Source organism: Salvelinus fontinalis, chromosome 15 (assembly GCF_029448725.1).
Source record: "Salvelinus fontinalis isolate EN_2023a chromosome 15, ASM2944872v1, whole genome shotgun sequence".
NCBI classification, from domain to species: Eukaryota; Metazoa; Chordata; class Actinopteri; order Salmoniformes; family Salmonidae; genus Salvelinus; species Salvelinus fontinalis.
In genome coordinates this window covers 36,519,246-36,544,119 of record NC_074679.1, presented here as the reverse complement: position 1 = coordinate 36,544,119, position 24,874 = coordinate 36,519,246, and the positions used below count along the sequence as shown (strand labels likewise).

At 43.5% G+C, this 24,874-nt stretch overlaps 1 protein-coding gene across 4 annotated transcripts in view; it reads left to right on the top strand.

Moving 5' to 3' along the window:
* LOC129811880 (disheveled-associated activator of morphogenesis 1-like) overlaps positions 1-23,735 on the top strand; it is an 85,365-nt gene extending 61,630 nt beyond the window's left edge. For 3 of the 4 annotated variants that reach the window (XM_055863586.1, XM_055863588.1, XM_055863587.1), the window contains exons 6-26: positions 946-1,279; positions 1,541-1,651; positions 1,741-1,844; positions 1,955-2,021; positions 2,123-2,240; positions 2,850-2,988; positions 3,728-3,786; positions 3,908-4,095; positions 5,994-6,284; positions 6,736-6,843; positions 7,799-7,825; positions 9,151-9,248; positions 10,474-10,558; positions 11,734-11,840; positions 13,942-14,030; positions 15,434-15,602; positions 17,348-17,455; positions 18,032-18,092; positions 18,256-18,387; positions 19,378-19,548; positions 19,832-23,735. In XM_055863586.1, the coding sequence (XP_055719561.1) occupies positions 946-1,279; positions 1,541-1,651; positions 1,741-1,844; positions 1,955-2,021; positions 2,123-2,240; positions 2,850-2,988; positions 3,728-3,786; positions 3,908-4,095; positions 5,994-6,284; positions 6,736-6,843; positions 7,799-7,825; positions 9,151-9,248; positions 10,474-10,558; positions 11,734-11,840; positions 13,942-14,030; positions 15,434-15,602; positions 17,348-17,455; positions 18,032-18,092; positions 18,256-18,387; positions 19,378-19,548; positions 19,832-20,038 (2,773 nt within the window). In that variant the 3' untranslated portion in view covers positions 20,039-23,735. The remainder of the gene's footprint in view (positions 1-945; positions 1,280-1,540; positions 1,652-1,740; positions 1,845-1,954; positions 2,022-2,122; positions 2,241-2,849; positions 2,989-3,727; positions 3,787-3,907; positions 4,096-5,993; positions 6,285-6,735; positions 6,844-7,798; positions 7,826-9,150; positions 9,249-10,473; positions 10,559-11,733; positions 11,841-13,941; positions 14,031-15,433; positions 15,603-17,347; positions 17,456-18,031; positions 18,093-18,255; positions 18,388-19,377; positions 19,549-19,831) is intronic. The other variant, XM_055863589.1, reaches the window with a different exon arrangement.
* The last annotated feature ends 1,139 nt before the right edge of the window (positions 23,736-24,874 follow it).

Genomic DNA, 24,874 nt, shown 5'->3' with positions numbered 1-24,874 from the left:
GAGTTAATTCACTGTGTTCAGTCTCCAAGTCCATTAATCATCATTAGAGTGACCTAATATGATTAATCACCAGACTAGGCTTTGTGTTGAGAGCCATTCAGACACAGTTCCAGTCCAAACACCACTGCATTAATATGATATTTCAGCTCTATAGACCACACTGCGTAGACTAGTCTGACACACGTGCACGTATGCAAGCACACACATGTGAGGTAAAATGTCTTCCCCTTAAGGTCCTCCAGAGGTTAGGTCTCCTTCTCACCTTTCACCTCTAACGCCTCCCAGGGGTCATGGTAGTTTATCACCAATGAGCTCTCTCTGTTTTCCTCCATGCCTGTTTTATTGTGCTAAATGGCGCTTGTCTGCTGGCTAAAGATGTTTATTTGTCCTCTGTTCTTGTTTTCATGGAATGAAAACTGCAATTCCACTTGCTTACATTGAACACATATGCACACCGAAAGCACATGCAAACTCTTAGTTTTGTTAAACAAAGTGAAGTTACTGTAGAGGGCAACAAAGTGATCAAACTCTCTATAAATATAATTTAGTCCATTTTCATAGAACACATGGTCACCACACTATTTTAAATTGTATTTATATAAGGTTACAGTTGTAACCTTTACTTAACTAGGCAAGTCAGTTAAGAACAAATTCTTATTTACAATGACAGCCTACCCCGGCCAACGCTGGGCCAATTGTGAGCCGCCCATTGGGTCTCCCAATCACGGCCGGATGTGATGCATTCTGGATACAAACCAGAGACAGTGCAAGATACTCTTGCACTGAGATGTAGTGCCTTATACCGCTGTGCCACTCGGGAGCCTCAAAGGGCTCTGGTCTAAGGGCTCTGGTCAAAGATAGTGCGCTACATGGGGAATAGGGTGCCATTTCAGATGCAGCCTGTATCTATCCTTAACCTTTACCCTCAATCCTCTTCCTTTAAAGGTTTGTGACGCGGTTCATCGACCTGGACGGTCTGACCTGCATCCTGAACTTCCTGAAGAGCATGGACTACGAGACCACCGAGTCCCAGATCCACACGTCCCTGATTGGCTGCATCAAGGCCCTGATGAACAACTCCCAGGGCCGCTCCCATGTGCTCTCCCACACAGAGAGCATCAACATCATTGCCCAGAGCCTGGCAACTGAGAACGTCAAGACCAAGGTGGCGGTGCTGGAGATCATGGGCGCTGTGTGTCTGGTGCCAGGAGGCCACAGGAAGATCCTGGAGGCCATGCTGCACTATCAGAAGTTCGCTTGCGAGAGGACTCGCTTCCAGGTGGGAAGACAGACACCTTAGCCTCATAGACACCACTGTAGCCAAGTGTTCAATTGGGCTTTTCACACTGTAATGTGTTAGCCCAAGGTTTTCCTTAACCTTGTGTTAAGGCTGTGCCAGAGATATTGCATGGTCTTATTCACTTAACATTTATAACTTTCAGGTGTTTCTCTAATTAGTGTTTACAACCACAGCATTGTTTTCCTTATGATCATATTACTGATGCTTACTTCTTATTTCTCCTCGTTTCTCCTGTCTTAGACTCTGCTGAATGACCTGGACAGGAGTACGGGGCGCTACAGGGACGAGGTCAACCTGAAAACAGCCATCATGTCCTTCATCAATGCAGTGCTTAGTCAGGGAGCAGGGGAGGTGAGTACTCCTCTTCCTCAAAGTATTTGCCCTCGTATGGTCCTGTTGTCTTCAGAGAGTCTAACTGCTGTGTGTACTGTACTCCACAGTCAAGCTTTGAGTTCAGAATTCACCTGCGATACGAGTTCCTTATGTTGGGCATCCAGCCGGTCATCGATAAACTGAGATCCCACGACAACTCAACGTTAGACAGGTGAGTTAAGTCATAAACTGCGTGATTGGTATAGTACATTTAAGATCTAGACCACGCTGTCATACCCAACTGCAGTAAAGTGTGTCTGACCATGAGATGTTGTCTTCCAGGCATTTGGACTTCTTTGAGATGCTGAGAAACGAGGATGAACTATCTTTGGCAAAACGCTTTGACACTGTGAGTAACATTGGTATTTACCTCTACAGTACATGGAGTTTGCAATAGTCGTTTCTCTGTCTACTAGTTCTAATATCAACTTTTGTTTTTTGTTGTTGCAGGTGCACATTGACACAAAAAGTGCCACGCAAGTGTTTGAGCTCATAAAGAAGAAGATGAGCCACACAGATGCACACCCGCACTTTATATCTGTCTTACAGCACTGTCTCCTTATGCCTTGTAAGTGCCACCTACCTCCCGTCCGCCATTTCTTTAAAGTTGTTTGAGTTTGCCAAGACTCTTCAGGCCTCAACTTTTACATCTTTGAGAACTAGACTGTTTGGTTTCTCAGAGGGATCCAAAGTGCTTATATATCAGTGTTTTTAGTGTATTTTAGAACGGCAGTAAAAATGATGTCCTCTCGAGGTAGTTTTAAATACCTGGAAATTATTGTTGGAATTCTGCTTATGTGAGGGGTTTCTCTCTAGAGCGTGTTCTGCCATTTTGAGAAGAACTTTCTACACTAAAGCGGAAATGTTGTTCCTCCACATTGCTTTAGCTTTTTTATGTTGTCCTGAGGGAGCTGACTTCAGCCTAATCTCTCCCCTTAGACTCTGTCCTTATTGTGTTGCTATGTGTATGGTAGGATTTCATGGGCATAGATTTTGCCTAGTCCTAGACTAAGAAGCATTCTCAATGGACAATCTCAATTAAACATGCTTTTTTTCTCCAGTACTAGACTTAGTTTGTGTCCAGAAAACTGGCCCTAGATGTTTGTTGTTGCAATTGCAATTGCTGGCGCAATCAACTGTTCCCTTACGGTATTAATAAAGCTCTCTCTTCTCTCAGACAAGCGTAGTGGGAACACAGTGCATTACTGGCTCCTCCTGGACCGCATCGTCCAGCAGATCGTCCTGCAGAACGACAAAGGTCATGACCCTGACGTCACCCCCCTGGAGAACTTCAACGTGAAGAACGTGGTGCGAATGTGAGTGAGAGGAACGAGAGAGGGGGGAAATGTTTTGACATGCCTGAGTTATATCTGAGTCGGTTTGACGTTCTCCCAACTCCGCACGGCAGAGGACTGACTGTCTTCATCATAAATCTCCATGTATTATTTAACATGCCTCATTCCAGAAATGGCTTTAAACCCGAATATGGTGATCATGAATATAATCAATGCTGTATATTTATTAATGGGTTCATCTTATCCTGGGATTAATACAGTGGCCATGAGCAAAATCACTATTGGTCCAGGTACTGTACATCACAAATATTACATGTAAAATATGTATGTCCTATTGTCACTTTCATTTTACAATCCTTTCAATACTATTTGCTGATTTAGCATGAATACCCTGATCCCTTAATACTTGCTAAAAATCAGCAAGCAGATTTGACCAGGATTTGAATAATTCCTTTTTGAAAATATAATCCAGAATTAAATCTGTTTTTTTGGATGAGGAAATCTGTGAAATGTAGAATTCCAAACACACATACACAAACATCAGTCAACCCCTTCAGCTGCCTCTTGCACATCTCAATCTGATTCTGGGTGGGTTTAGAAGAAGTTTACAGGTTCCCCGTTGTCAACTCTGATCACCAATGACTTGTCTAATGAACCCGTTTTTTTTTTTAACTAAGCCTAACCTCAGTGGGAGGTAATGCCTAGTAGGATTTTGCTGCGATGTTTAATACGTTAGATTAACCTCTGTTCTTCTGCTCAGGCTGGTCAACGAGAATGAAGTCAAACAATGGAAAGAACAGGCTGAGAAAATGAGAAAAGGTACAGCACACATTTCTGGTTTCTATTAGCGACGGAACTGTCGGAAGGCAGACCTTTCTGTACTGTGTATCATCATACTGACGACTGCTCTGGTCTCGCCTGTTCTGGTCTGGTTTCTCAGAGCACCATGAGCTGCAGCAGAAGTTTGATAAGAAGGAACGCGAGTGTGAGGCCAAGACCCAGGAGAAGGAGGACATGATGCAGACACTGAATAAGATGAAGGAGAAGCTGGAGAAGGAGTCCAGCGAACACAAGCAGGTCAAGCAGCAAGTGGCCGACCTCTCCGCCCGGCTGCATGACCTCAGCACTGTACGTTTGTTTGTTTAGATCTCTGTTTAGCTCACAATGTGGGTATCTTCCACAAGTCCAACGAAAAACATAGAAAATAACATCACAAAGTGTAACATAAAATTACAATGCATTATCACATCTTTACACCTTACTCCTCCTTTTAGCTTTTCCAATCAGGAATAAAGGCAGGATGTTTTGGTTATAGTACAGTTGTATATAAACAACAATATGGCCTGCTGTCTTGCGAATTCCTATGATAATTGTCGTGCTAAACAACAACCATAGCAGTTGGCTATACAGCACAAACAGATCTGGGACCAGGCTAATGTCCTCTTTTCAAATCAAATCAAACTGTATTTGTCACATGCGCTGATTTCAACAAGTGTAGACCTTACTGTGAAATGCTTACTTGCAAGCCCTTAACCAACAGTGCAGGTCAGGAAGAGTTAAGAAAATATTGACCAAATAAACTAAAGTAACACAATAAAATGACAATAACTAGGCTATATCCAGGGGGTGCCGGTACCGAGTCAGTGTGCGGGGGTACAGGTTAGTTGAGGTCATTTTTACATGTAGGTAGGGGTGACGTGACTATGCACAGATAATAAACAGCGCGTAGCAGCAGTGCACAAAACAAATGGGGGGTCAATGTAAATAGTCCGGGTGGCCATTTGATTAATTGTTCAGCAGTCTTATGGCTTGGGGGTAGAAGCTGTTAAGGAGCCTTTTGGTTCTAGACTTGGCGCTTCGGTACCGCTTGCCGTGCGGTAGCAGAGAAAACAGTCTATGACTTGGGTGACTGGAGTCTCTGACAATTTATGGTCTTTCCTCTGACTCCGTCTATTATATAGGTCCTGGATGGCGGGAAGCTTGGCCCCAGTGATGTACTGGGCTGTAAGCACTACCCTCTGTAGCGCCTTACGGTCAGATGTCGAGCAGTTGCCATACCAGGCGGTGATGCAACCGGTCAGGATGCGCTCGATGGTGCAGCTGTAGAATTTTTTGAGGATCTGGGGACCCATGCCAAATCTTTTCAGTCTCCTGAGAGGGAAAAGGTTTGGATGTGCTCTCTTCACGACTGTCTTGGTGTGTTTGGACCATGATAGATTGTTGATGATGTGGACGCCAAGGAACTTGAAACTCTCGACCCGCTCCACTTCAGTCCTGTCGATGTTAATGGGGGGCCTGTTCGGCCCTCCTTTTCCTATAGTCCACGATCAGCTCCTTTGTCTTGCTCACATTGAGGGAGAGGTTGTTGTCCTGGCACCACACTGCCAGGTCTCTGACCTCCTCCCTATAGGCTGTCTCATTGTTGTCGGTGATCAGGTCTACCATCGTTGTGACGTCAGCAAACTTAATGATGGTGTTGGAGTCGTGTTTGGCCACGCAATCGTGGGTGAACAGGGAGTACAGGAGGGGACTAAGTACACACACCTGAGGGGCCAGAGTGTTGAGGATCAGCGTGGCAGACGTGTTGTTGCCTACCATTACCACCTGGGGGCGGCCCAACAGGAAGTCCAGGATCCAGTTGCAGAGGGAGGTGTTTAGTCCCAGGGTCCTTAGCTTAGTGATGAGCTTCGTGGGCACTATGGTGTTGAATGCTGAGCTGTAGTCAATGAACAGCGTTCTCACGTAGGTGTTCCTTTTGTCCAGGTGTGAAAGGGCAGTGTGGAGTGCGATTGAGATTCCCCTTAGCCGTTCAGTTTAGGAGTGGATAGGACAGGATGTTTGATTACTGCACAGTTAGTCATGAACAACAACATTGCCTTGTGATGTTCTTCCAAATCAATATATGTTGATTAGAACTGCTCTAGCTAGTACAGAGTGCTTCTATGATTTCCATCATGTAACAGAAATTATTGCAATACATCCAGTACTAATCGAATGTACATCCCAATGTGTCCCATTTTTTTCAGAGGCCAAATCTAAGTGTTCCTGGTGGCCCTCCACTCATACCTGGGGCCCCTGGAGGTCCCATACCACCCCCTCCCATGCAGGCTGCCATGCCCCCACCCCCTCCACCACCCCCTGGGGGCATGCCTCCACCGCCACCCCCTCCACCCGGTGGACCTCCTCCTCCTCCAGGCATGGCTCCCCTTGGTCCCCCTCCTCCACCTGGAGCTCCCATGGGACCAGGGCTGAAAAAGAAGAACATCCCCCAGCCCTCCAACCCACTCAAGTCATTCAACTGGGCCAAGCTGGCTGAGGTCAGTGAGTTCTGCTTAGTCAGACCGTAAAGGGTTGCGTCCAAAATGGCACCCTATTCCCCATGAAGTGCACTAATTTTGACCAGAGCACTATGGACCATGGTCAAAAGTAATGCACTTAATAGGGAATAGGGTATCATTTTGGACAAAACCAGTAATTACATTTTTTGGTGCATGTCTGTCTAGTACAGAGGGAGTGAGTGTTGTGCTGACGAGGCAGACAGAACAGGGGTTTTTGTAGCTACATCTGACTGTCCAGGGGGAATGAAGGATAAGGATTGCCTTTTTACCCAATGCTTTATCTCTTGCATTGTTTGCACAATGGCATGAAATCAATATCGCAAACCAGCCCTAGACGTGTTTATATGTTGTTGTTGTAACCTCTAGAGTTCCAGGGGTGTGTGTATGGCTTTTCAAGTCTTAGTTATGGATGGGGGCTGTTTTGTTGCAGAATAAGCTGGAGGGCACTGTGTGGACAGACGTCGATGACATCAAGGTTTTCAAAATCCTGGACCTTGAGGACATTGAGAAGACCTTCTCTGCATACCAGAGACAGCAGGTACAGTTTATCACCTAAATACCAAAGTATTACTGTAGGGAAAAGGCATTTCAGTATATAGCAATTCATCCTTAAGGACAGGACACAAGACCTCAAATCACTTAACAATTTGCATGTAACTACTTTGAGTGTTTCCATGGCCAACGACCATGCTGTTCTAACAAACACTTCTAGCTAGTGATAAACACATGCATGCCATTGCACTCTGTAACTGAATCCTTCCAGCAGCACTTCTCAACACATTGTCTGGAACTGGCTTGAAGGGCAATCAGGCCATTACAGAGCATTTTACTATAGCCTGGTCTTAGATCGGTTTGTGCTGTCTTGCCAACTCCTATGGTGACAATGACCATAAGGCTTGGCAAGATGGCACAAACAGATCTGGGACCAGGCTAGCTTTTTATTTTATGTTTAGGTCTGTTCAATTGAATCATCTACCTTGTGAGTGTTCCCAGACAGAATGAGTGTTTGGAACAGGAAGTAGCCATGCTGATAACATGGTCCTTGGATAGTTTACCGATGCTGCATGAGAAGCGTGGCATTTTTCATGAAGCCTCTATATGTCCACAATGTCTACTCTAGTTCAGTTGAAATCCTCCAGTTATCACTTTTCCCATACCTTTTCCTTTAACCAACCTAAAAAGACTGTGATTGTAAAGGTTAGACTAGGGCCCAATTCCCATTACTAACTGCCCCTTAAAAGTATAAATAAAGTTGCATCAAATTGAATTCATTATGTCGTATAAGGAATTTTAGAATTTTAAGCCATGCTGTTTATGACGTGTCTGAACAAAGTTAATTTGCATCTCTGACTCATGATTCCGCTTTTCCTCACAAACAAATGCATCACTGGCCGCTGAGCTGGCCTTGTATTTCACCATAGCCTACTGCACGCTTGTTCTAATTAATAATGAATGCCGAATCTTCCTTGCTTCCTGCCCACCCACCTGATTAGGACTTCTTAACAATGAACAATAACAAGGTGAGTGACCTCCTGACCTCTGACGTTTACCCTGCTCTGCTTCTGTGACGCTTCTGTCTTGATGCTCGCTACTGTCCTTCATCGTACGCTGCTCTCTTTCTTTCTCGCTCTCTCTCTCTCCTTGTCTCTGTCCTGTTTATGTCTATGGGGATCGTGTGTATATGTGTCCGTAGGTGAAATACTTGTGAAAGCCATGTCTTCCTGCAGCCTCGATCTCTGTGTTTCTGTGGATTTATTCTTTCAATCAAGACTTTTGGAATATACTGTACTTCTAAACACACCAACATGATGTTTGAATGAACTGTTTTATTGGTTATCATTTCAAGGTGTTTCTGAACATAATTAGCCAAATTGGTTTTGTGGCACGCTGTCAATTCTGCTAGCAGCTGGAGTCTTGGAACTATAAAAAAGTGCCAGATCTCCGTTTACCAAAAACAAATCTCTCCTGTATTCTTGGGGTGAAGCAATTGATCGCCAAACACACTTTTTCACACAGCCTGTTTCACAGCTGTCCTCCATTTGGCAGTTTCAAATACTGACCCAGTCAAAGGAACAATTTGCTGTTTTATGTTCATACTGTGTGTCTCCTGTGCATCCTGGGTTTTTGTTAGGGTTTATGGTGGATGCATATGGGTATCGTGTCTAGTCTTTGTGTATGTGCGTGTGTCTGTTTTGTGGTCTGGTTACTATGTACCATAGTTTTCAATATGTGACAGCCGGTGGTGAAATGGAAGAGGCCTTAAAAACACTTGTTCCTATTGCCGTTGATCAACAGCTAAACTGTATGCAGGTGTGAGTCAGCCACAGCCCTCCACCTAGCATAGCATGGGGCACTGGATCTTATTCATTACGCATAAATTTGAATACTGACTGAGACAGGCTATGACTACTTAGGCTTGTACAATAGGAAACGCACATTTTTGTTTTACGTTGCAAAATATTTTTCTTCGTGTGCCCTAATGAATATAACCCTGGTGTATTAGGTGTGGCTCTTCCTCCCAGAGAGAGTATCATTAAGGTCATATAGTCACAAGCATTTGCTGCATTCAGCAAATACTGCATCCAAAAATGCTTAAGTATGATGAGTGATTTACAATTGGGTGTTTATTCAACAGTAAAGCTGTCTAAATCTAGCTTGATGTTAGAGTATCATTTAAGGTCATGTACAAAAATAATTAGCTGTTTTCTGCGTACTAGTCTCCATCCCAAAGTGCCTTAGTGTGATAAATGATACAATATTGTGTTTACATGAACGGAATGTGAAGTTCAGCTAATTACGGTTCATGTTCAAACTCTTCCTTCCCTCCCAAATGTTCTCCTTCCAGAAAGAGTCCGAAGATGATACGGTGACCTCCAAGAAGGTCAAGGAGCTGTCAGTCATCGACGGTCGACGAGCACAGAACTGTAACATCCTCCTCTCTCGGTTAGTATTTGACCTTTCTACCCCATGACATCATTGCAGAAGTATGTCCTACTTATATTAGTGGAGATCACTTATTGTGATTGTATCCATCTGATGGGTGCTTGAAATGTCTTTTTCCACACACATACATGTACGTGTACAAACATACACGCACTTAATTTGTTAACGTACACAGCCAAGTTGCATTCAATTCGTATTTAATCTACCATTTGAGCAATTCTGTATTTACATCAGCTTCGACTCAAGTTGAGAGATCATTTTTCATATTTGACAATGTGTTTAAACATCGAGTGCAGCCAAGAATAAAATATGTACTTTGTAACGGGATGATGTTGGCCAGGAACTATTTTCTGTTTCATTACTGTCATCCCTGGTCTCCATGGCAGCAACCACAAACAGAGGCCTGTGTCCTTTCTACTAAGTTCATTTCATGTAGCTATCCTTCTCAATTTAAACACTATAAATGAAACCTGAAAGTTTAAGTGATTCAGCTATTTTGATTGCTTCCTGTATTTAAAGTCTCATTCAATATTTGTGGTTTAGGAACAGCGGTTCATTCCTTTTTTCGAACTTGCAGACCTGAAAATATTTTATTTCTGCAAAGTGTTATCAATTATGCATTAACATGCCTTTTCAGACATAGCCAACACTTTGAATAAGGCTAATATGTACATTTATTTAATAAAATTGACATGACTGAATCTTAATTGCTCTGTCATTAGTGTGTGCCTAAATCAGGTATTCGGACTGTGAGAAGTCCTGTCAGAAAGCACAGTGGTCTGCTGTGGTAGGCTAGGGCTTCAGGCTCAGATGATGAGTGTGTTTGTTTGCCAATGGAGCTTTTCAAAGAGCAGAACCGCCAGGCTTTCTGCCACCTGCTCTCTCTGGCTGGCTGGCTGGCTCTTTCTAATAGCTGTGACTTTGTTCCTGCAACTGATGAATGTGCGGCACACAATATTAAGTTCTGGACTTTACTTTCTTTTTAACTGACACTTGGTGCTTTTCAAAATGGATGCTAACTGATAATTGTTTTAGGCGACACATGTAGAACAGTACATTACTTAACAGGAATGCATTTTACATTTACTTTTGAAACGAAAAGTAAACACACCAATAACAAGGCATTAACTGGTACAACTGGTCAAACTGGTGTCCTCTCTTGTTGACCATTTAGACCTGGTGTACAGTAGTCCTCTGTGGTAATGCTGACGCTGTTGTGTTGCAGGCTGAAGCTGACCAATGAGGAGATCAAGAGGGCCATCCTGACTATGGACGAACAGGAGGATCTGCCCAAAGACATGCTGGAGCAGGTGGGCCCTCCTCTCTTAATCATGTAGCCCTCCTCTCTACTGTAGCGGCTTAATGGCTTTATACCATATAGCAGGTCCCAATTCCCATCCGATCCATCAAATTTATTTATAAAGCCCTTCTTACATCAGCTGATATCTCAAAGTGCTGTACAGAAACCCAGCCTAAAACCCCAAACAGCAAGCAATGCAGGTGTAGAAGCACGGTGGCTAGGAAAAACTCCCTAGGAAGAAACCTAGAGAGGAACCAGGCTATGAGGGGTGGCCAGTCCTCTTCTGGCTGTGCCGGGTGGAGATTATAACAGAACATGGCCAAGACGTTCAAATGTTCATAGATGACCAGCAGGGTCAAGTAATAATAATCACAGTGGTTGTCGAGGGTGCAACAGGTCAGCACCTTAGGAGTAAATGTCAGTTGGCTTTTCATAGCCAATCATTCAGAGTATCTCTACCGCTCCTGCTGTCTCTAGAGAGTTGAAAACAGCAGGTCTGGGACAGGTAGCATGTCCGGTGAACAGGTCAGGGTTCCATAGCCGCAGGCAGAACAGTTGAAACTGGAGCAGCAGCACGGCCAGGTGGACTAAGGACAGCAAGGAGTCATCATGCCAGGTCATCCTGAGGCATGGTCCTAGGGCTCAGGTCTTCCGAGAGAGAGAAAGAAAGAGAGAAAAAGAGAATTAGAGAGAGCATACTTAAATTCACACATGACACCAGATAAGACAGGAGAAATAATCCAGATATAACAGACTGACCCTAGCCCCCCGACACATAAACTACTGCAGCATAAATACTGGAGGCTGAGACAGGAGGGGTCGGGAGACACTGTTGCCCCGTCCAACGATACCCCGAGTTTTATAAGACTTTTCGTTGCTGTTGCTTTAGGGACCTAAATAAATAAAGGCTGAAGTGTTCACGGGGACTGGGTTAGTGACGGATTGGGAGTATTTGTAGTGGTGGGGCACGGCCCTGCCCGGATGGTGTAGCTTATTTAGCAAGGGTTTAAAGGATCTGAATGCTGTCTTTACTTAGTAAGGTGGAAACTCGCCTTACCTTACATTTTGCGCCAGAAAGCTCACCACACATTAGCTATCACAGTGAATCTTTATGGGGATTAGCATGTGGATGTACAAGATCTCTCTTGGTAACAGTCTTCTCCCTCCTGTTGTGTTCCTGTCCAGCTGCTAAAGTTTGTCCCAGAGAAGAGTGACGTGGATCTCCTGGAGGAGCACAAGCATGAGCTGGACCGCATGGCCAAGGCTGACCGCTTCCTCTACGAGATGAGCAGGTACGGACTTCGTTTCGGTATCATAATACAAAATTGGTACTGTTACAATGTGTATCACTACATTCCCCATATTAGGCACTAGCCACAGGATGTTATTTTGTTGCTGGTATACTGGAAAATACTCAGGTGCTCTTGGATGACAAGGGAAGTTGACATAAAAACGACTTCATTGTTAACATGCTGTCTTCATCAGGGACTTTCTCCATTGTCAGTTTATTGTAACAACACATTCTGTGTTTATAGTATCACCCTGAAGAAGGCACAGTGATGCCAAAACATTGGTGTTTTACCCAGTAAATTACTGGGAGTTTATACATATGGAGTGTGTGACTCTTTGTTTTATAGCTTGCCGCTAGTCAGCACCTCTATACTAAATCATTTTCTCTGGGTTTGCGCCAGTTCATGCTTTTTATAGTGTTGTAATAAATTGTCAGGAATTGAGACCAATCATTGGGCGGCTTCGATAATGCTGGTCTATGGCCCATTGAATGGTGAGGGAGGAGTGCCCTTCTCAAATGGAACAGTGATCTGCGCCTCTCGGTTATGTTGTCGACAAGGCAGAAGGGTGCATCGTCCAGAAACATACAACATCTCTTTTCCATACAATATGCTAGAATTTTGTTAGGCTTAAATGGGCCACCTAGCTCATGCACGGAGGCAGCCCGGTTCCATAATGAATGTAATCAACTTTAACCCAGTGCAAAACACACCTACCTGGGCGCCCGGGCCAGATTAATCGAATCCCCTCATTGTTTTGTGACACCAGGAGCATATGTAATCAGCATGACACACAGTGACACATGCTAGCTGGATGTGAACGTCTTTTTAACATAAATCTCTTTGGCATATCCAACTGCTGAGGAGCATCACTCAAGACATGTAAAAATGTGCCAGTGAAGGCCATTGGTCCTGTGAGGGTTTGGGGAGTGTAGAAGAATTGGGATCGCTCTTTAGTAAATCAAATTAACAGCACTGCATTTGGCCCTGTTTAAGTCAAATAGATGCTCTCCATTTAATTCAGTATGGACTACTCTTATGAGATTCAGCCCCTAAACTGTTTAGTTTTTTTGTGGTGGCAGGTAGCCTAGTGGTTTGAGCATTGGGACAGTAACCAAAAGGTCACTAGTTCGAATCCCTGAGCCAACAAGGTGAAAGATCTTGCTGTACCCTTGAGCAAGGCACTTTATTGCCCAAGGGACTTAATTGCTCAATGTCCACTCTCTGAGGGTGTCTCAGGATATGCAAAAAACACATTTTCATTTCAAACCATGTGTAACAAGACAAATAAGCACCCACCAAATTATGATGATTATTAATATTATGTTTTAAGTAAAATATGTGAGTGAGTAAATTGTTTATTTCTTTGGATTATTCTTTACCATGATTCACTGTCTACAAGCTAAGGGGGAGGCTGGTGTGTAGGTGGCGGCAGGCAGCGGAACTTTCCATGTACCTCATATTGTTCATGAATTAATATGAAGCCCCCCCTGGGGAGACATTCTCGACTCGCGCACCAACAAAGAACGAAACCCCAGGGATAGGGCTCACTGTTTTAATAGCTCTCGCTTTAATGAGCATTCTGTGTTACAAATGAAGATTGGATTACTAGATTACAGGAAGGGAAACAATGTGCAGGTTCTAATGTACAAGTGTAGCACCATTTTTTCCATGAGGTATCAAGCCGTTTACTATGGGAATAGAGACTTCCTTCCAGGATCTGGCGACGTTTGTGTTTTGGCTTCCTGAAAACACTGTAGCCATGGAAACAGCGTTTGGGCAGGGAGAAGGAAAGGAGCTTCTTTATTAAATGTGCTCTGAGTTTTCCATGTTGGGTATTTAATCCAGTAAGATCATTTGTAAAAAAAGATGTTGCAAAGATGTTGTTTTTTGTCTGGTCACAAAACCTCAGAATGAGGTCAAGGTCATTAGACGCCTGTGTTGATCAAATGTATGAACAAAACCTTTCTATTCAAAAGTACTTTCTATTCAAAGGTTCATGCCCTTCATTTAGGACGTCATATCATATTACACAAACCGTTTCAGTGGAGTGTTGTATCTATGTAAACTCTAGTGAACCTTTTCACTTCAAACTACAATACAGGATCAACCATTACCAGCAGAGGTTACAGTCCCTCTACTTCAAAAAGAAGTTTGCTGAAAGAATCGTCGAAGTCAAACCTAAAGTTGAAGGTAGGATTTTCTTTACAATGTTCCATGCTCAAATGATCTACCTTCAAACCATTTTAATAACTGGTTGGACTGTGGAGTCAAATGTAATCATACTGTAATGAGCGATGCTGGCAATACTCAAAGCCTGCAGATATAATGCTATCTAAGGTGTTAAAGGTACACTATATATACAAAAGTATGTGGACACACCTTCACATTAGTGGATTTGGCTATTTCAGCCACACTTGTTGCTGACAGGTGTATAAAATCGAGCACACAGCCATGTGATCTCCATTGACAAACATTGGCAGTAGAATGGCCCGTACTGAAGAGCTCAGTGACTTCCAATGTGGCACCGTCGTAGGATGTTACCTTTCCAACAAGTCAGTTCGTCAAATTTCTGCCCTGCTAAAGCTGCCCCTCTCAACTGTCAGTTTTGTTATTGTGAAGTGGAAACGTCTAGGAGCAACAAAGGCTCAGCCGCGAAGTGGTAGGCCATACAAACTCATAGAATGGGACTGCCGAGTGCTGAAGTGTGTAAAAATAGTCTGTCCTCGGATGCAACACCCAGTTCCAAACTGCCTCTGGAAGCAATGTCAGCACAAGAACTCTTCGTTGGGAGCTTCATGAAATGGGTTTCCAGGAGCCTAAGATCACCATGCGCAATGCCAAGCGTCGGCTGGAGTGGTGTAAAGCTCGCCTCCATTGGACTCTGGAGCACTGGAAATGTGTTCTCTGGAGTGATGAATCACGGCAGTCCGACGGACGAATATGGGTTTGGCAGATGCCAGGAGAACTCTACCTGCCCAAATGCATAATGCCAACTGTAAAGTTTGGTGGAGGTGGAATGGTCTCATGCTGTGCCCCCGTGCACAAAGCAAGGTCCATACAGAAATGGTTTGTCGAGATCAGTGTGGAAGAACTTGACTGGCCTGCACAGAGCCCTGACCTCAACCCCATCAAACACCTTTTGGGATGAATTAGAACGTCGACTGCGAGTCCAACCTCACTAATGCTCTTGTGGCTGAATGGAAGCAAGTCCCCGCAACAATGTTCCAACATCTAGTGGAAAGCCTTCCCAGAAGAGTGGAGGCTGTTATAGCAGCAAAGGGGGGACCTACTCCATATTAATGCCCATGATTTTGGAATGAGATGTTCGACGAGCAGGTGTCCACATACTTTTGGTCATGTAGTGTATGTATGAGTCTTTATAGGGAATAGGATGCCATTTGGGATTCAACCCATGTCTTTTGGGGTGGCAGGTAGCCTAGTGGTTAGAGCATTGGGCAAGTTACCGAGCTGACAATGTTAAAAATCTGCCGTTCTGCCCCCTTCCTAGGCCGTCATTGTAAATAAGAATTTGTTCTTAACTGACTTGCATAGTTAAATAAAAATGTATCCTCGTAACTTCTTCCTCTCCCCAGCTCTAACCAGGGCCTCTAAAGAGATGCTGCAGAGCCGCAACCTCAAGCAGCTTCTGGAAGTGGTCCTGGCCTTTGGTAACTACATGAACAAGGGCCAGAGGGGAAACGCCTATGGCTTCAAAGTGTCCTCACTCAACAAGATCGCTGACACCAAGTCCAGCATTGACAAGTAAGAAATGGTCTGGTTTGAGACTTAATTTAAAAAAAATCATATATATACACTGCTCAAAAAAATAAAGGGAACACTTAAACAACACAATGTAACTCCAAGTCAATCACACTTCTGTGAAATCAAACTGTCCACTTAGGAAGCAACACTGATTGACAATAAATTTAACATGCTGTTGTGCAAATGGAATAGACAAAAGGTGGAAATTATAGGCAATTAGTAAGACACCCCCAAAAAAGGAATGGTTCTGCAGGTGGTGACCACAGACCACTTCTCAGTTCCTATGCTTCCTGGCTGATGTTTTGGTCACTTTTGAATGCTGGCGGTGCTTTCACTCTAGTGGTAGCATGAGACGGAGTCTACAACCCACACAAGTGGCTCAGGTAGTGCAGTTCATCCAGGATGGCACATCAATGCGAGCTGTGGCAAAAAGGTTTGCTGTGTCTGTCAGCGTAGTGTCCAGAGCATGGAGGTGCTGCCAGGAGACAGGCCAGTACATCAGGAGACGTGGAGAAGGCCGTAGGAGGGCAACAACCCAGCAGCAGGACCGCTACCTCCGCCTTTGTGCAAGGAGGTGCACTGCCAGAGCCCTGCAAAATGACCTCCAGCAGGCCACAAATGTGCATGTGTCTGCTAAAACGGTCAGAAACGGACTCCATGAGGGTGGTATGAGGGCCCGACGTCCACAGGTGGGGCTTGTGCTTACAGCCCAACACTGTGCAGGACGTTTGTCATTTGCCAGAGAACACCAAGATTGGCAAATTCGCCACTGGCGCCCTGTGCTCTTCACAGATGAAAGCAGGTTCACAGTGAGCACATGAGCACATGTGACAGAGTCTGGAGATGCCGTGGAGAACGTTCTGCTGCCTGCAACATCCTCCAGCATGACCGGTTTGGCGGTGGGTCAGTCATGGTGTGGGGTGGCATTTCTTTGGGGGGCCGCACAGCCCTCCATGTGCTCGCCAGAGGTAGCCTGACTGCCATTAGGTACCGAGATGAGATCCTCAGACCCCTTGTGAGACCATATGCTGGTGCGGTTGGCCCTGGGTTCCTCCTAACGCAAGACAATGCTAGACCTCATGTGACTGGAGTGTGTCAGCAGTTCCTGCAAGAGGAAGGCATTGATGCTATGGACTGGCCCGCCCGTTCCCCAGACCTGAATCCAATTGAACACATCTGGGACATCATGTCTCACTCCATCCACCAACGCCACGTTGCACCACAGACTGTCCAGGAGTTGGCGGATGCTTTAGTCCAGGTCTGGGAGGAGATCCCTCAGGAGACCATCCGCCACCTCATCAGGAGCATGCCCAGGCGTTGTAGGGAGGTCATACAGGCACGTGGAGGCCACACACACTACTGAGCCTCATTTCGACTTGTTTTAAGGACATTACATCAAAGTTGGATCAGCCTGTAGTGTGGTTTTCCACTTTAATTTTGAGTGTGACTCCAAATCCAGACCTCCATGGGTTGATAAATTTGATTTCCATTGATCATTTTTGTGTGATTTTGTTTTCAGCACATTCAACTATGTAAAGAAAAAAGTATTTAATAAGAATATTTATTTCATTCAGATCTAGGATGTGTTATTTTAGTGTTCCCTTTATTTTTTTGGAGCAGTGTATATATACATCTATATTCCATTGATATGAAAAATGTATTGTACATAGGAGACCTGTCCAAATGACACAACTCTAAGTTTAAAAGAGTGATGTGTGTGATGTATATGATATTTGTGTTTGTAGGAACATTACTCTGCTGCATTACCTGATCACCATCCTGGAGCAGAAGTATCCCAAAGTGGCTGTGTTCCAGGAGGAGCTTCAGAGTGTTCCAGAGGCAGCTAAAGTAAAGTAAGAACTGCTGCTAAGGATGACTGAATCAGAACCCCTCTCCACTGAGTCTTCCTCTCGAAGCCAAATTTATGGTGCCTGACTTTAAGTGAAAAAGGTGAAAGGTTAAGACTGTATTGCTGTGTGTGTTGCCTTACAAATCTTGTTTACAGAGAGGGTCAAAGGTCATATTTATATTGTCTGGATTTGTCAGAGGCACAGGTTGTCCTTATTGCCCCTAATTCAAGTGTGTGAACTGTGAACCCTAGAACCTTTGGTAGGTCAAGGTGTTTCTTCCTGTCTTACCAGAAGAAAGTAATAGTATAGCAGACAGCATAAAATATAGATTTAGGGAAACCTAAAACAGTAAGAAAACATGTTGAAAATAAAGATAATCTAACATAGTTTCTGTTCAAACCTAATGAAACCTGAATCTATTCCTTTCCTGAGTGAGAAGGGAGGAAGTTGGGTTTTATTGTCTCACATTTCATGTCTCTAAGTTGTAGCTAGCTTGATTGGAGCACAGATGGTTTGTAATTGCTTCATGTGAATAAACTCCAGTCCCTCTCTTTCCCTTTCCTCTCCTCTTATCCACAGTATGACAGAGCTGGAGAAAGACATCAACAATCTGCGCTCTGGTCTGAAGAGTGTGGAGATGGTGAGTGGCCATTATGTTGGGTTCCCTTAATGAAGCCACACATGATATCACAGGCAGTGTAATTAGGCTTACACTCCTCTACCAAGGGCATGGTACTGTGCTCTTGTGTTGTGGGTTGTCTGATGGCAATCATGTAATTCTCCTGTAATGCTGTTCCCTGTAGGAGCTGGATTTCCAGAGAGGTCTTCCTCAGGTTTCGGGGGATAAGTTTGTGTCTGTGGTGAGCCATTTCATCACTGTGGCCAGCTTCAGCTTTTCAGAGGTGGATGATTCTCTGTCTGAGGCCAAGGAGCTGGTGAGAACGGGGGGCAGAGGGCTGGGGGCCAGAGGGCTGGGGGCCATGCTGTCTGTCTGTCTGTCTCTGTCTGTCTGTCTGTCTGTCTGTCTGTCTGTCTGTCTGTCTGTCTGTCTACAAAGCCCTTCAGACTACGGCAACTTATGGTTACACTCAATATGGGTGTTGGTTCACTCATCACAGAACACTGACTTGAATGGGAATGTACATTCTAGTAGTTGTATTTCTATGGGGTTGGGGTCGTGTTGTCCATCTTTCCCCTCCTCTCCACAACTAGGAGCTCTAATAGAGCTATAAAAAATAATGGATGGGCATCGCAAATCCTGTAACATGATCCTTGGCCACATAACCAAGTAGGTAGCACACAGTCTTCTTACTGCAGCTTTGAAGTCACCTTTTAAAGATCGAAACAACTCATATATCTGGAAATGCTATGCCTCGTGTTTCATTGTATTTCAAGGACATAGTAACTTGAGCACAGTATGTTAAAGGCTTACAGTCTACCTGTGTGGACATTGGAACCTCTGAATATAGGCAGTTAGTGTTTAACTAAGATGGGTCAAGGCTATCAGTTTCAAAGGCGTGGTTTCCCCCGGTTTCCCACGATCTTTCAAATACTGAGTGTTTGCCCTTCCCTGTCTGGAGTGCCATCTGAACATTTGCAACTGTTCTGTTGGTTCCAATGTGCCAGACAAGCTCAACCAAGCCAAGATAATGTATTAGTTATGATTTCAAATGGTATTTAAACCCAGGTGTGATGGGGGTAGGTTCTGATTTAAAGCTAGATTAATCAACCAGGCAAAAAGGTCTCACACATTCATCCCTAATGTATCACTGAAAGAATGTTCACCTACATTCACACTGAATCACCTGTGACACATAGACTGCATTTCATTACATCTTGATGAAGGATCACAGATACTCCTTTTTCTTTCCAGGAAAGGCAGTTTGACCATCTTGAAGTACTTGGTGTCTTTGTTTTCTCTCCAGTTTCTGAAGGCAGTGCAGCATTTTGGGGAGGATGCAACCCGTATGCAGCCTGACGAGTTCTTCGGAATCTTCGACCAATTCCTGCAGGCGTTCGCTGACGCTAAGCAGGAGAATGAGAACATGCACAGACGCAAGGAGGAAGAGGAGCGACGGGCCCGCATGGAAGCACAGGTTAGATTGTTAAGATTGTCTATCTCCAACCACAACACTAGAGAGAGTCACCTATGGTCACAATTTCACCACCCAAGCATTATGTCACAATTATTACAAATGGGTATCAAACTAGTGTTTGTGAGATTACGCAAGCTACTCTTGACCTAGTCACACTCAAATGTACTCAGTATTGTAAATGAGCACTACTCTTGTACTGCTGTACTGCTCATTTACTCAATACACCAAATACAATGCTACTGTAAGTGTGAGCCACTAAGTTCCTCCTGTTTTGTCCCCTCAGCTGAAGGAGCAGAGGGAGAAGGAGCGCAAGGCCAAGAAGGCAAAGGAGAACTGTGAGGAAGACGGTGAATTCGACGACCTCGTTTCAGCCCTGCGCTCCGGGGAGGTGTTCGATAAGGACTTGTCCAAGATGAAACGCAACCGCAAACGCGTCAACTCATCAGCTGAGACCAGCAGGGAGCGACCCGTCACCAAACTGAACCTCTGAAACAACTGATCCTGTCTTACTGGAGCTAAGCTATGCTGCCCTCTGGTGTCCTGGCATGAGCCTAGTGCCCCCAGTTTTGGGAGTGGACAGAACTCCCTTCTAAAACGGAACTGAGCAGGAAAGGTGGTGGACAGACCTCTACTCACTCTTCTGCTACTCAAGCAACAATAACCCAGAGCTTGTGTCCGTCTGGAAACAGACATATAAGATATTACCTCCTCTGAAAACCATGAACTATGGATAAGGAGTGACTCTCTAAGCTATTTGTGTTAATTGCCAAAACCTACACTTTTAAAAGGCTGTGCTCTGAATGACAGTTTTTCTCATGTTGTGGATGGGACACTTTTTTTAATAGCATAGGGCTGTTGCCCTGGAGTAGGACACTCTTCTTAACCCTTCCTACCTGCAAAAATGGGCAGGAAGTGGAATGGAAAGCCAGGGGTCACACACCGGCTGTGACACATTTCCTCTGTTAAACGGGAGAAAGTGGAACATCTTTCCTGCTATTGTGTTCAGTCAGTCAGACACCACTAGAGAGTATAGTAGAGGATGCCAACCCCATGCAGAGAAACAGTGTCTCTTGAAGCACAATCCATCATGAATGAATTACGTTTTTGAGATGAGCAAAAAAGCATAACAAGAAACACATTTTGATACTGTTTTTATCACAATTTTGAAAAGACCTCATTTAGATATTTAAAGCCAAATCAAAGATGCAATATTACCATTTTATTAGAGCCTATAACTTTCATCTATAAAATACTCCATTAGAACTGAAATATACAGTATTGTAGAAGAGTAGGACCTCATTTTAGGCCTGCTGACTTGAAAGGACAGTGTCACTGTTTCTATATTATTCGAAGAGTTACCAAAAATAATTGCTCTTCCTCTGGTCATCCTAACACACTGAGGATATCAGTCTGGAAACTATGCAGCCCAACATTTGTTTTTGTGTTCATTACTGCCATGTACCGTACCAGTCAAAAGTTTAGACACAACTACTCGTTCAAGGGCATTTCTTTATTTGTACTATTTTCTACATTGTAGAATAATAGTGACGACGTCTATGAATTATGAATTGGCCATCACAAAGCCCTGACCTCAATCTTATAGAAAATGTGTGGGCAGAACTGAAAAAGCGTGTGCGAGCAAGGAGGCCTACAAACCTGACTCAGTTACACCAGCTCTGTCAGGAGTAATGGGCCAAAATTCACCCAACTTATTGTGGGAAGCTTGTGGAAAGCTACCCGAAACGTTTGACCGAAGTTAAACAATTTAAAGGCAATGCTAGCAAATACTAATTGAGTGTATGTAAACTTCTGACCCACTGGGAATGTGATGAAAGAAATAAAAGCTGAAATAAATCATTCTCTACTATTATTCTGACATGTCGCATTCTTAAAATAAAGGGGTGATCGTAACTGACCTAAGACAGGGAGTTTTTTACTAGGATTAAATGTCAAGAATTAACACATAGAATCATGTAGTAAGCAAAAATGTTATACAGTTTTGATTCTTCAAAGTAGCCACCCTTTGCTGTGAATGACAGCTTTGCACACTCTTGGCATTCTCTCAACCAGCTTCATGAGGAATGCTTTTCCAGCAGTCTTGAAGGAGTTCCCACATATGCTGAGCACTTGTTGGCTGCTTTTCCTTCACTCTGCGGTTTAACTCATCCTGAACCATCTCAACCGTGTTGAGGTCGGGTGATTGTGGAGTCCAGGTCATCTGATGCAGCACTCCATCACTCTTCTTGGTCAAATAGCCCTTACACAGCCCGGAGGTGTGTTTTGATCATTGTCCTGTTGAAAAACAAATGATAGTCTCACTAAGACCAAACCAGATGGGATGGCGTATCACTACAGAATGTTGTGGTAGCCATGCTGGTTAAGTGTGCCTTGAATTCTAAATACATCACAGACAGTGTCACCAGCAAAGCACCCCTGCACCATCACACCTCCTCCTCCATGCTTCACGGTGGGAACCACACATGCGGAGATCATCCGTTCACCTACTCTGCGTCTCACAACCAAAAATCTCAAATATGTACTCATCAGACCAAAGGACAGATTTCCACCGGTCTAATGTCCATTGCTCGTGTTTCTTGGCCCAAGCAAGTCTTTTCTTATTATTGGTGTCCTTTTAGTAGTGGTTTCTTTGCAGCAGTTTGACCATGAAGGCCTGATTCACACAGTCTCTGAACAGTTGATTTTGAGATGTGTCTGTTACTTGAACTCTGTGAAGCATTTATTTGGGCTGCAATCTGAGGTGCAGTTAACTTTGACCTTATCCTCTGCAGCAGAGGTAACTCTGGGTCTTCCTTTCATGTGGCGGTCCTCATGACAGCCAGTTTCATCATAGCGCTTGATGGTTTTTGCGGCTGCATTTGAAGAAACATGCAAAGTTCTTTAAATGTTCAGCATTGACTGACCTTTCTCTTTGCTTATTTGGGCTGTTCTTGCCATAATATGGACTTGGTCTTTTACCAAATAGGGCTATCTTCTGTATACCACCCCTACCTTGTCACAAAACAACTGATTGGCTCAAACGCATTAAGAAGGAAAGAAATTCCACAAATTAACTTTTAAGAAGGCACACCTGTTTAATTGAAATGTATTCCAGGTGTCTACCTCATGAAGCTGGTTGAGAGAATGCCAAGAGTGTCATTAAGGCAAAGGGTGGCTACTTTGAAGAATCTCAAATATAAAATTGATATTTGATTTGTTTAACGCTTTTTTTGGTTACTACATGATTCCATATATGTTATTTAATAGTTTTGATTATTCTACAATGTAGACAATAGTAAAAAATAAAGAAAAACCCTGGAACGAGTAGCTGTGATCAAACTTTTGACTGGTACTGTATGTGTTTATTATGTACATACTATGCCCATTCCAGTGTCACCTCACTTGACTCTCAAAATCTAGGCGGCAGTCTTCCTTCTCCCTACAGTTTTCAGCCATTAGCTTCGCCCACGACTGGCTCATTTGAACTACAAACGTCAATCATTGCTTGCGATGCGGCTTTCGAAACATATGGCCCTTATCTTTCATCAGAAAGAATCCTTCAAATAAAAAATATACACTTACTGTAGCGGTTGTGCACAGATCCAGCTATGGGTGCCTCCATCTGACAAAACGACACTTCCCGAACTACGCTTACACAGGTGTTATGAGCACCGTCTTCTGTAATGAGCACAGGTGGTTGCCTCTTCTGTCCGTTTTCCGTAAATAAGCGCTGTAACATAGAGATATGGCCGTGTGGGAACACTGACCCTATCAAGGTCTGTATCAATTGAACCTTTTTTTTGCTGATTTATAACATAAGGTCCTTATGCTTCCAAAACCGTACCGCAAGCGATGCGTATTATTGTTCAGATTCAGCGTCAGGGCTCTTAACAAAACTCCCCTGTACAGAAGACGCATTCATCCAATGTGTGTAATGGAATGGAACTGAGAGTCATGGTCATGGGCTATTCCTCACTATAACATGTACAGCAGAAAGCTTTCAGTTATTTAGTCTCCCCCAATTAGTAAAACCTTTTCTCAAACCTTTGGTCACATTTCTACCAACACCCTCCTTACTTAACTGTGTGATAGCATGTCTGATGTATGTGGATTCTTTCTATACAGATTTAGTATTATTTAAACAACTTTCTATTTTGAAACTAAAGTAATAAACCTGGATGTTAATTATCTGTTGAATCTGTTTTTTATGTTTACAAGCCAAAACTACAACCAGTAATTCATCTCGGATTATATTCAACTGTATTTCTGTTTTCCAGAAATAAAGACTGGTATTCATCTCAGAGTTATAGTAAGGAGCATCCTCCGGTGGCCAATGTGCAAAAGTATCTATTTTTTTAGGTTCCATTTCCATGTTTTCAAGACATTCTTTGAGGACACACATTTGCTTGTTAATTGTATTACTTTGGATACTATTCAATTCAGAAAGCATTGTGAGTAGGGACTTGATCTCTAATCAAACCTCTGGCAACATAGACAGCAATAGTAATGATGTCTTTTTGTAGGCACTAACTCCGCCATGGATCCTTGGCCAAAACCTATGGGGAAATTAATGTGGGTTTTGTTGGGATTTTGGATAAACGCCAAAAATAAGGTCTGTGGTAAACACATGAGAGAATCTTCACCAGCTAACGTCACTTAGTACATTTTTAAGGATTTTTGTAATCAAAAGCACAAACGCTTCATAATTCATAAAGGTCATGTTAACTGACTGATATTATCTCATAGAACAAAATGTATAAGTTCTCTTAAACCTGTGTTAACCTCAGACCTTATTTTCTGGTGAGTGTGAAAAACCCAGCAGCGTTGTACCTACTACCATACCCCGTTCAAAGGCACTTAAATGTTTTGTCTTGCCCATTCACCCTCTGAATGGCATCCATACACAATCCATGTCTCAAGGCAAAATAAATATTATTTAACCTGTTCCCCCTTCCTCTACACGGACTGAAGTGGATTTAACAAGTGACATCAATATGGGATCATAGATTAACTGAATTTACCTGGTCAGTCTATGTCATGGAAAGCGCAGGTGCTCTAAATGTTTTAAAAGTCAAAATATTATTTAACTGATCACCAATAAAACAAAATTCAACTCGCAGCTTGTTTTGTACACTCTTAGAACAAAAGGTGCTAGAAACATATAGGGTTCTTCATTTTTTTCCCATATGGTAACCCTTTTTGGTGCTACTGTAGGTAGAACCCTTTGCATAGAACACTATGTAGGGTACTTCATAGAGCCCCCTGTAAATGGTTATCTCTATGAATGGTTTTGCAGATAATTATTTTCTCTTTGAAGGGTTCTTCCTAG